The sequence below is a fragment of the Dendropsophus ebraccatus genome, chromosome 12 (assembly GCF_027789765.1).
Source record: "Dendropsophus ebraccatus isolate aDenEbr1 chromosome 12, aDenEbr1.pat, whole genome shotgun sequence".
In the NCBI taxonomy this organism is placed as follows: Eukaryota; Metazoa; Chordata; class Amphibia; order Anura; family Hylidae; genus Dendropsophus; species Dendropsophus ebraccatus.
The window spans coordinates 78360628-78372025 of NC_091465.1; the positions used below are offsets into that span (position 1 = coordinate 78360628).

Sequence of the window (11398 nt, forward strand, 5' to 3'; positions counted from 1 at the left end):
TTTTGTTTTGGCCTCCAATGTTATCTGCCATCTTCCCTTTGATGGGACATCTTGAGATGAGTGTTAACATCTCAGACACAACATCCTGCAGACGACAAGGTCTGGGAAGGGTTACAAGCCTTTGAAATATTATCTCTAAGAGTATCAGTCTGCTCTTTCACTTTTCTCAGACAATGGACAATGTCAGAACTAGCGTCCCTGTTACACTAAAGCCCCTATTACACGAAGCGATTATCGACCCTACTAGGCTGATTATTGACCAATCAGGCCTATAATCCTTTGGTGTCATAGTGATTGTTAAAGGGGAACTATCAGCAAGTTGGACAAATATAACCTGCTGATATGTCCCTACCACATAGGAGACGCCGAGGAGGAAGGTATGTCTCTTACCGTCTTCCTTAGCGCCGTTCTGGTGCAGTTAGTAGCTTTCTCTATGGTCCATAAGACTGTTAGGAGCACTGCACTGCCCCCATAGCGCCAATCTGTCTTGCCCCTGGCCATCCCACTCCATTCAATATCATTAGAAAGGGGCAGATCGGTGGGGAGGGAAGTGATCCTAACCGGTGCCTCAGTTCTCCAAACGGTCAAACCAGACCATGGAGACTAACTGCACTGGTATGGCACCAGTGCAATAGGGACATATCAGCAGGTTAGACTCCAACATGAACTATGTCCGCTGATCATGGGCTCTCAACATGTTGAAAAATCCCGATTTGTGCAACGATGACGTGTAATAGGAGTGGTGGCAGCAGACTGCCGCTGACTAAAATGGACAGGCCAAATGATCTAAGGATCGTTCGGGTGGCCATTCCCACTGCTCCCGGCTCACTGTGAGTGTAATAGCACAGGCAGTGAGTGGGGAACGAGGGAGAAGCGAGTGCTGAGTGGACAGGTCGGCACTCACTTCCCTCAGAACATCGGGCCATGTAATATGGCCTTTACAGTAGAACACTTCATAAGAATCCATTGAGTCTCTAGGCGACCAAAAACATGACTATGATGTCTGATAAAAGTGTCATTGGTGGGGTGAACGTTGGCTACCCTTTACACTTAACTCAGCAACTACCTAAAGTGACCAGAAAGTATAACTTGTATGTGGGACTCCCAACTCTCCACCAGCAGATGATGTCAGTGGACAGAAGGATCGGCATGATGGATTCCCAACGTCCAACCCTATTGTTCTGGGAGAAATAAGCTGGTGTCTTTCTTCAGCTTACCCCTCCCTATAGGGAACACATGAACACTTGGCTGTGCCAAACGTCCACGTGTATGGGGAGATCAGGGGAAACGTATGGCCACTTTAAGGATAAGTCCAGACATCAATGGAGATGAGGCAGCTCATGTCTAGTCAGTATTTAGTGACATGAATGGGAATTTGGGAAAGTGATTTACTTTACACAAAAAGTTTCATTATTGCTTACCAGACCCCTAAGCCAGCTGTACTTGGGGGTGGGCTTCATACTTTTTGGTCTTCTTACTAAGACTGGGATAGTGAAAGACTGATCACATGACTCTGTGGTTTATATCCTTTATTTCTGCCCTTAGATATTTTATTTTATATAAATTTGTAAATTTTATAGAAATAAATTCTGGATTTTGGTCAGTCGGTGCCTTTGTGTTGTGTCTTTTTTATTTCATAATTGGATAATTTTATAGAAATGGCGTTAACCTCTTCTCGCGTTATGTGCTGACACGTCCTCAGATGAAACAAGCACAGAAGCTGGAGCCGTGCCATTCATGGTGGGTCTGAGCTGTCAGTGATAGTTGCACATGCTGCAAATGCCGGGATCCGATTCTGGCTTGGATCCCAGCAGTTAACCCTATAGAGGCTGCGGTCAGTTCAACATCTGGGCGGTAGCTGTGATAACTGGCTTCATTGAGGCCTCCAGTGTCATAACAACAAAAGTCTGACCAGCTATGCAGAATACAGAAGTCTGATAGGGACAATATAATACAGTGCAGATTGGCACGGCAATGTATCATCAGACAGTGGGTAAGTTAGCATTTTCACGACCTGGGGTCATTGATACATCAATGCCCAGGTTGCTGCTCCGGTGCTGAGAGTTGCGGCGGGTCCCTGGCTATTACTGATAGCCAGGACCCGCCGTGGATGACACAGGCGCAGCTCCTGCGCTTGTGTCATCCTGAATAGTAAATTATGCCTATGCAGCGATGTTAATTTACAGTGCAGCAGCGGGAGAGGGTTAAAAAACATAACAAAGAAAAAAAAGTTAAATAAAAGTATTATCCCCATATCTCCAATGCAAATAATAAATGTAGGAGAAAAAAAAAAAAGTGTATTGCACTGACAAAGGTATCACGCAATATAACCTACCTGGTGACCGCAGAAAATTTTGAGAAGAAGATTGTATGGATATCGGCAAAAATTTACCACTAACCTAAAGTACAATGGGGGACATTTATCAAACTAATTGCGCCTGTTTTTAGTCTAATATATCTAGTTTGCGCTCAAAATAAATCTAATATGAATTTAGGAAGCTTTTTTAGACAAGACTATCCAAATTAGATGCAACTTTTTGAATTAGATTTTTTGTTGTTAATTAGATCGAAAGTGCGCCAGAATTCTTTTTTAGCTAAATTTATTAACTGAGCAATTTTTTAAAAAGTCGCATATATTAGCGCATCACTATGTCTGCTCCGAACCAGGTGAATTTATTAGACTAATTAAAAGACCATTATTTTTAAGGCACATTTACTATGCTATTAGACAATTTACATAAATTTGACTAAACACATTAGATTGGAAATTATGTCAAAACATCTTTGACAAAATTGTGTTTTTAGATTTGTTAGTAAATATCCCCCAGTGTGTCAGGAAAAAGCAATCTCGGAATCCCTTGGATAAGCTAAAGCATCATAAAGCTACAATTTGACCAATAAAGTGAGACATGTCAGACTGGAAAAATGGGTCCTGGTCCTGAAAGGAATATTTCACTCAAAGATAACTTTTGATATGTCACTGCCCATGGTGAGGATAACATCTCCTTCCATACTTGTTATTATCTATTCAGTCTCCTTCCACCAGTTTTGAGCTGCTGCTTTCTGCTGAAGACACAAAAATGTGTGTGTGAGCTTTTCACTGTCTCTTCCTCCTCCCCCCTCCCTCCTGAGACAGCTGATGTAAACAAGTCCTTGGCCGGCTTTATCTGCAACATTGTAGCTTCTTTGTAATGCTCAAAGGGTTAATCTGATGTCAAGTTGCTGATGAACTCTCTGGCATTACAAAGTTGCAGATAGGGACTTTTTTTTTTTTTACATCAGCTGTTTTACATCATTTCTTCAGCAGAAATCAGCAGCTGAGAACTGGGGGAAGGAGACGGAATAGATAATAACAAGTATGGAAGGAATTTTTTGTTTCACCATGGGCAGCAACATATCAAAAGTTAGATTTGAGTGTTGTATGCCACATTTAAACCAGCCCTGAGGGGGGTTAAAGGGCATTTTGTACTTAAATAAAAATAATAAAAACTCATCATTTATAGAAATTAGTGAATTCATCTGAAACTAAACTATTTAGATTTTCCCCCAAAAGTTGGACGTATCCAAATCTGAAACTTATTGAAGTCAATTTATGTGGATCACTCACTATGGCTGTGAAAAGTGTGTGCAGGAGCAGGGACTCTGGGCAGGAGGAGTCCTTGTCCCTGTGTGCTGAGTGGGCTGAAGGTAAATGACAATGCTGTATTGCACTGACTGGCTTAGTGCTCTGCATGCAGTACTGGGACGGTGTAAGGCTGCTCTGTGCACTCTACAGGGACACCTGCCTTTTATAGGAGTCCCTGCTCCTGCACTGGCACTGTCATAGCCAAATCCCATCCATCAGCCAATATGAGCAAACCAGACCAAACTAATTTAGGAGAATTGCTCATCTCTAATAACAAAAATGCCCTGTCATATTGGTAAAGATTCAGCAAAATATTTGGCTGTGGGAGACCAGTTATATATCCACAGGAGCGATCACTCAGCTTGGAAAAATACATAATGTTGGGTGATGCAAACTTCTGTTCAGGTCTACATGGCACATTGTGGTATCAGCAACTGGGCAGTGCCACCTAGGGGCAGAATGCTGTTACTACAGGCCACAGAAAACCAATCCCAGTTGGCGATCTTTCTATGGGTATTAATAGTATTTAAAACCCAGCACTGCGGTTATCTCCACCTTGTGGCCCACCATCTTATGCAGAACTACAACTCCCAGCAGCCAAAGGCTGTAAGCCTATTCTGGGACAGGTAAGGAGCCATAGATTAGAGAACATTGTGGTGTTACTAAATGGGTAGAGGGTCTCCTCCTGCTTTGACCAAATCTTTAATACAGTATAACCCTTTAACTTTCAGGGATCAGATGCACAGTGCAGCTAAATAGGGCACTATTTCTTTTTTTCAGTACATTGCTTTAATAAAATTACATTACTGTGTAATATAACTTCATTAAAATAAGTGTGGCAGCGGTAGGAGACGACACAAACCTCTCCGCTGTCACATTCGTGTCGGGAACTGCAGGACTAACAAAGCCTTTTATTTCTCAGTCGCCCATTATGATCCAGCACTTCTGGACAGAGGTACTGATACTGAGCAATTGGGATACTGAGCCTTCCTTGTTGTCTATTTTAGTACGTTAGCATAAGAATAGACATTACACTTGGGGAAGCTGTCTGTGTCAGCAGTTCTGAAGTCTGCAGTGCTGGTGACACAGACAGCTTCCCCAAATGTAATGTCTATTCCAATGCTAACACGTACTAGAGCATACTTCAAGGAAGCTGGCACTAGGGCTTAGGCAGGCCTGCAGTTCCTATAATATATATATATATATACCCCTATAATATATCAAATATCAAAGCTGAGATCTGATTGGTTCCTATAGACAACAAAGAGGCTTTTTCTACTTCTATAGTCTTAATAAACATTTCATGCCATAAACTCCCAATTGGCCTGCATCAAATAATTATACAGTGTCATTATACCAGCTGTAAAAACACTTGTCTTGGGCTATGTTCACACAGTAGGTCTCAGTTATGAAAACACTCTAAAAGAAAAACTGTCCTCATCACTTCAATGGAACTGAGCTGCAATACCACACACAAACTGAAGACAGGTGGCTGTAATCTCATACTGTTTAACCCCTTTAAAGGTTAAAAAAAAACAACACAGATATAGATTTGAGGCATAATGTGGACATTTTACACCTCAAAATACGGTGTATAAGTATGTGTTAAAGATATAAAGATTTATAATCTTAAGTGTTCCAGTACATATCAGCTGCTGTATGTCCTGCAGGAAGTGGTGTATTCTCTCCAGTCTGACACAGTGCTCTCTGCTGCCACCTCTGTCCATGACAGGAACTGTCCAGAGCAGCAGCAAAGCCCCATAGAAAACCTCTCCTGCTCTGGACAGCGGTGGCAGCAGAGAGCACTGTGCCAGACTGTAAAGAATAAATCACTTCCTGCAGGATAATTTGAAAGAGAAAAAAAATTCTTCAGAATACCTTTTAAATGTATCCCCATGATAATAATAAGCCCAGCTCCACTTCAGCTATGGTTGTATACATGGATTTCATTAAGGCACACTCTGCAAGTTTAGGATTTTAATCTGATTTTTGTACAATTGACAAAATTTTTCAAAAATGACTGGTATGGAGTCTCATGATGATACCAGCACAGTTCATTGGGCACATAGAGGCATTAAACACACCACACGCATCGGCAGACATAGGTGTATATGAAGGGGGCAGATAGGGCAGACGTCTCATCGTGTTGTAGGATGTTCCTCCTCTTTGAGTCTTCTCCTTCCCCTCGGCTTATTCAGTAAGGAATGCCAGAGATATTTCGGCAGTTGTGTAAAGCGTGCCCCACATTTGCACTGGAACTGTGATACCAGCGGGTGCACCCAGCTGTGGGCTCGGAGCTGCTTGTACCCTCTCAGCGCCTTTCCGCACACCGCGCAGATGAAAGCCGTGTCGCTCAGGTGCTCCAACTGGTGGCGCAGAAAGTGCAGCGAACCCGCCAGCGACCGGCCGCAGTCACATCTGTGCCTCTTACACCGAGATCTCCTGTACTGGTGGCGTTTTAACTTCCAGGACTGAGAAAGGCACACGCCACAGTCCCGACATCTATGAGGCGGCCTTGGTCTTTTTAAACGACGACCCAGCAATTTGTAAGGTAAGACCTGAGATAGGGGAGCAGGTATCTCACTGGGTTCCTCAGTGGTGGAGATTGAGGAACTGGTTTCAGTCCTTAAAGTCGTGTCCTCCACATCCCCTGAAGACTCTACAACCTCAGAAGCTTTGCTTGCCAAGTTCTCGTGGAAACTTTCAGTCCCCACTTCTAGCTCAAAGATGAATTCTGGGACCTCCATAGAAGTCCTCTTCTGGCCAGATTCCACCAGTGGATGATCTACAGTCTCTCCTCCCATATAAAAGTTCTGTTGCTCTCCCAAGTCGATATGTTTGACCAGGCTGGAGTAACCCTGAGGTAGATCTCTGCTGCTGCCCCCTGTTGATGGCTTAAGTGGATACCCTAAGGCGTTGGCCTGGGCGGCAGCTTTAACGCTTAACGCAAGTTCCCGCTCTTTTACATGCCAACGACTGTGGTTAGCGTAGGCGATTCGCTTAAAAAATACTCGACCACATTCAGGGCAAACGAAAGTATCGGGAACGGCCTTAGTCTGGTCACTCTGCTGATGTTTAGCCGATATTGAAGGAACTTGGGCCTCTGGTGTCTCCATCTTTTGACCCTCCACTTCTTGGTTTGGCATAGCCAAAGCCAGTGCAGCATTCCTTCTTTTGTTATGCCAGAGAGTATGGGTGGAGTAGGAACATTGCTTATTAAATATTCGGCCACATTCCTGGCAGGCAAACATTGTCCCCGTTTTCTTTTTTGACCCCACGGGAGTCAGATCGATGGAGTTTAGGAGAGAGTCAAGGCTGCCTGATGGGGGGTACTTATTCACAGAGGCTACCAGCTCCCTCTCCTTCACGTGCCATCTCATGTGGCTTACATAGTAAGCTCGCTTGGTATACACTTTGCCGCACAATTGGCATTTGAAGACTTTCCCTTCGTTGGTGTCCTCGAGGCTCTCGCTCTTTCCAGGAGGGAAGTCCTGACCTGAGGTAGTCTGAACTGACTGAGCGAGAACGTCCGAGGCTACGGGATTATCGGGCTTAATGACTATAGTGTTTTGAGGGGCACTCAAGCTCTTGTCATTGCAGCAGACGTGACACCCTAGATTGAACTTGCTCCTGAACCTACGTCCACATCGGTCGCAGGTAAAAGGACGTCTGTACTTGAAGGATTTATCAGAAACCAGTCCAGCTATGTGACTTGGGGGTTTCTCGTCTTCTCTCTTGTATAGTCCCTGCAGGTTGTGAAGTTCCTTCTGAGCCTCGGCACACATCTTCTCCAATCTATTCATGGACTCTTCACTTTGCTCGCACCTATTCCCTGAATTATTCATACCCGACATGTTCCTGGACACAATCTCCTCCATGTTGACCCTGGTCAGGGCCGTCTTGATGCACATGTGTCTCTCCAGGTTGTACATCCGTCCGAACTGACGTCCGCACTTCTCACATTTATGGCTTCGTATCCATGGCTTCACGGTCCCCACACTCTGGGTTTTCGCGTTATAGTAGCTGTACTTTCCTAGGAGCTCAGGTTCATCCTCTTCTTGGGTCAAGGTGATTTCTGAATACAGCTCAGACGGCCGAGGGGGCGACGGACTGTTATTCGATGCCGGTACAACGTCCATGAGGGAAATCTCAGTCTCTTCCAAGGAATACGCCTGATCCTGAGCTTCAATATTATAAGCGTCGCTCCACACCCCGGACTGGTCGTTATTCTGCACAACATGTAATGGTGGTCTCATATAGAGGCCTTCAGAGACGGAGGACATCTTCCTCTCCGCTTGATCGACACATTCCGTCTTGACTTCAGGTAGACATCTTGGCGTTTCCTCGTTCTTCACCTCAGAAGACGTAGGGAACACAAGCAGATGGTCCAGGCTTTCATCACTACTCGATTCATCAACATAATGGATATGATGCCAGGCTGGCAAGTCCTGCTTATTCTCCTGGAAGAATGGACACACAAAGAATAAGGGGTTTTGCCTTCCTCTGGATCAACACGGTAGGGTTATAGGTGGACTGGTTAACTATGTAACAGTGTAATTCCTAACACTTCAATGGCCAAAAACTCATTATCCCAGATACAAAAAAAACACTACATTGGCCACTGCCTGTTGTTAGGGGAAATCTGACTCTATTAATATTTAAACCAGTACAAATTACAGGGAGTGGGGGCGGGGCTTAGCATGTGCTCTGTGCAGTGGTGAGGGGGATGCCTGGGCTGTGAACCTGCTAACTGAACCAGTTCATAATGTTCCATACAGGTAAATCAAGGCTTACTTTACTAGTCTTTGGTGCCCATAGCAACCAATCACAGCTCAGCTTTTCTTTTACCAGGGTTAAAGAATATTTGAAAGCTGAACTGTGATTGGTTTCTATGGGCAACAAAAAGAATCTACTACAGAGCTGGTAATATTATAACTACATGACCTGCTAGAGTAAAGCACAACTGAGGCACATAATACATACAAAGCCAAACAGGCCGCCATACATACCACTGTTATAGTAGCCGAATCATCCAGGACTGGGAGGCCCTCGATCAATTCCACCTCCGCACCGACCTCAAACCCCTGACAAGAATCCATGACTGGGGACCAAGTCCTGGCTCAGGTTACCTATAGTATGAAAGAGGATGAAGCTTAGTAACTGCACATACATTACTTATCCGGATCCTAACTTATACTCCAGAGCTGCACTCGCTATTCTGCTGGTGGGGTCACTGTGTACATACATTACATTACTGATCCTGTACTGATCCTGAGTTACATCCTGTATTATACCCCAGAGCTGCACTCACTATTCTGCTGGTGAGGTCACTGTGTACATACATTACATTACTAATCCTGAGTTATATCCTGTATTATACTCCAGAGCTGCACTCACTATTCTGCTGGTGAGGTCACTGTGTACATACATTACATTACTAATCCTGAGTTATATCCTGTATTATACTCCAGAGCTGCACTCACTATTCTGCTGGTGGGGTCACTGTGTACATACATTACATTACTGATCCTGTACTGATTCTGAGTTACATCCTGTATTATACCTCAGAGCTGCACTCACTATTCTGCTGGTGGGGTCACTGTGTACATACATTACATTACTAATCCTGAGTTATATCCTGTATTATACTGCAGAGCTGCACTCACTATTCTGCTGGTGGGGTCACTGTTTACATACATTACATTACTGATCCTGAGTTACATCCTGTATTACACCTCAGAGCTGCACTCCCTATTCTGCTGGTGGGGTCACTCCTGGGTATGTACACTACATTGAGTTGTGTTGTTGTAATGTTCTGCATGTTATCTCCCTCCAGTACCCAGAATACCCTGCTCTATCGCTAATAGTGTCTGCAAAGTGTGAACAAGGCTCTAACCAACTTCTATGCTGACAGTACAGTCTAACTTAAAGGGATAAAGCGTAGAGTTATACACATATGGTGGTTACATGGAGAAATGATGGGGGTAGTAGTAGTTTCATGGTTGAATACCACAACCTCACCTTCCCCAGCCTGGAGTGGCTGATAACAGCGGGCAGTAGCTCACAGCCACAGATGTACTGTCCCTTTAAACCAGTTAACCCCTTTAGCACCCAGCTCCTGCCTAATCTTTACACACAGCCCCTGCTGCCCCGCCTCGGAGCCCCCATTACCTGCACATTGAGGGGTGTGGGGGGGCTCAGGAGTCGCTAAGTCACGTGACGCAGCAGCGTGGCCAATCACAGCAAAGTTATCCGACCTGAACGAGTCCCCCAAAAACTGTTGTGTGTGCGGGGAAAGTCAAGGAGAAGACAGCCACGTGACCTGGAAGTTATAAACAGAGCATGCTGGGAGCTGTAGTCAGGATATCAGCGACAGCCCGAGCGGGACTACATTTCCCAGCATGACCGTGTGCCGCAGGAGTAAGGCGGCTGACGAGGGACATACTACTACAGTGTGATGAAGGGAGGGCCGGGGTGAGTTTACTGTCCGCTGTGGGCTGAGCGGTGCACGGTACAGTGTGAGTGCCGGAGCGGGCTCCGTACCGTCCCCGCTCCCCGCACTCATCCTTCCCGCTTTGCTTATTCTGGACGTCAACTAAGCCCCGCCCTTCTCTGACACTCCGGTCACGTGACCGCCGCTACCGCCAGAAGACGGCAGACCTTCATTATATTTTCCTGTCATAAAATATTTCTGGATTTAGGTTTCAGTAGTTGTTTTTCGATTTTGACAAAAATAAATAATGGCAGAAGCTAATTACTGTACTAATGAAGGGGTCTGACGTCAGATGGTCACGTGAGCGACCCCAACGTCACGTGATCATCATGCCGCCAGCGCTGGATGTAGGAGCTGCATGGGGAGGGAACAGGTGTACAGGTGTGTGCCGGGGACGGAGGAGATTGACATGGGACTGCATGGTGGAGAAGGGAATGGTGTGATTTGCATGGAACTACATGATGGAGGGGAGTGATGTTATTTACATGGGGCTGCATGATGGAGGGGGCTAATGTGATTTACATGGGGCTGCATGATGTAGGGGGTGATGTTATTTACATGGGACTGCAGGATGGAGGGGGCTAATGTGATTTACATGGGGCTGCATGATGGAGGGGGGTGATGTTATTTACATGGGACTACATGATGGAGGACAGTAATTTACATGGGGCTGCATGATGGAGCGGAGTAATGTGATTTACATGGAACTGCGTGATGGAGCGGAGTAATGTTATTTACATGGGACTACATGATGGAGGACAGTAATTTACATGGGGCTGCATGATGGAGGGGAGTAATGTGATTTACATGGAACTGCGTGATGGAGCGGAGTAATGTTATTTACATGGGACTACATGATGGAGGACAGTAATTTACATGGGGCTGCATGATGGAGCGGAGTAATGTGATTTACATGGAACTGCGTGATGGAGCGGAGTAATGTTATTTACATGGGACTACATGATGGAGGGGAGTAATGTGAGTTACATGGGACTGTATGATGGAGGAGGGACGTGATGTGATTTACATGGGGCTGCATGATGGAGGGGGTTAATGTGATTTACATGGGGCTGCATGATGCAAGGGGGTTATGTGATTTACATGGGACTGCATAATGGAGGGGGCTAATGTGATTTACATGGGGCTGCATGATGGAGGGCAGTAATGTTATTTACATGGGACTGCATGATGGAGGGGGTGATGTTATTTACATGGGACTACATGATGGAGGGTAGTAATGTAATTTACATGGGACTGCATAATAGAGGGAAGTAATGTGA

General features: G+C 45.1%; 1 protein-coding gene across 2 annotated transcripts; it reads right to left on the reverse strand.

Annotated features, from left to right (window-relative positions):
• Window positions 1-5594: 5594 nt before the first annotated feature.
• LOC138768946 (zinc finger protein 665-like) lies at window positions 5595-10217 on the reverse strand. Of its 2 annotated transcripts, none has more exons than XM_069947029.1 (3): window positions 9797-10217; window positions 8635-8754; window positions 5595-8085 (listed from the first exon to the last, which is right to left on the reverse strand). In XM_069947029.1, exons 2-3 carry the CDS (start codon window positions 8722-8724, stop codon window positions 5764-5766), a joined length of 2412 nt encoding a protein of 803 aa, XP_069803130.1. In that variant the 5' UTR covers window positions 8725-8754; window positions 9797-10217; the 3' UTR covers window positions 5595-5763. The 2 variants fall into 2 exon arrangements, with proteins under 2 accessions (XP_069803130.1, XP_069803131.1); XM_069947030.1 differs by lacking the exon at window positions 9797-10217 and adding an exon at window positions 9647-9712.
• Between the last annotated feature and the right edge of the window lie 1181 nt (window positions 10218-11398).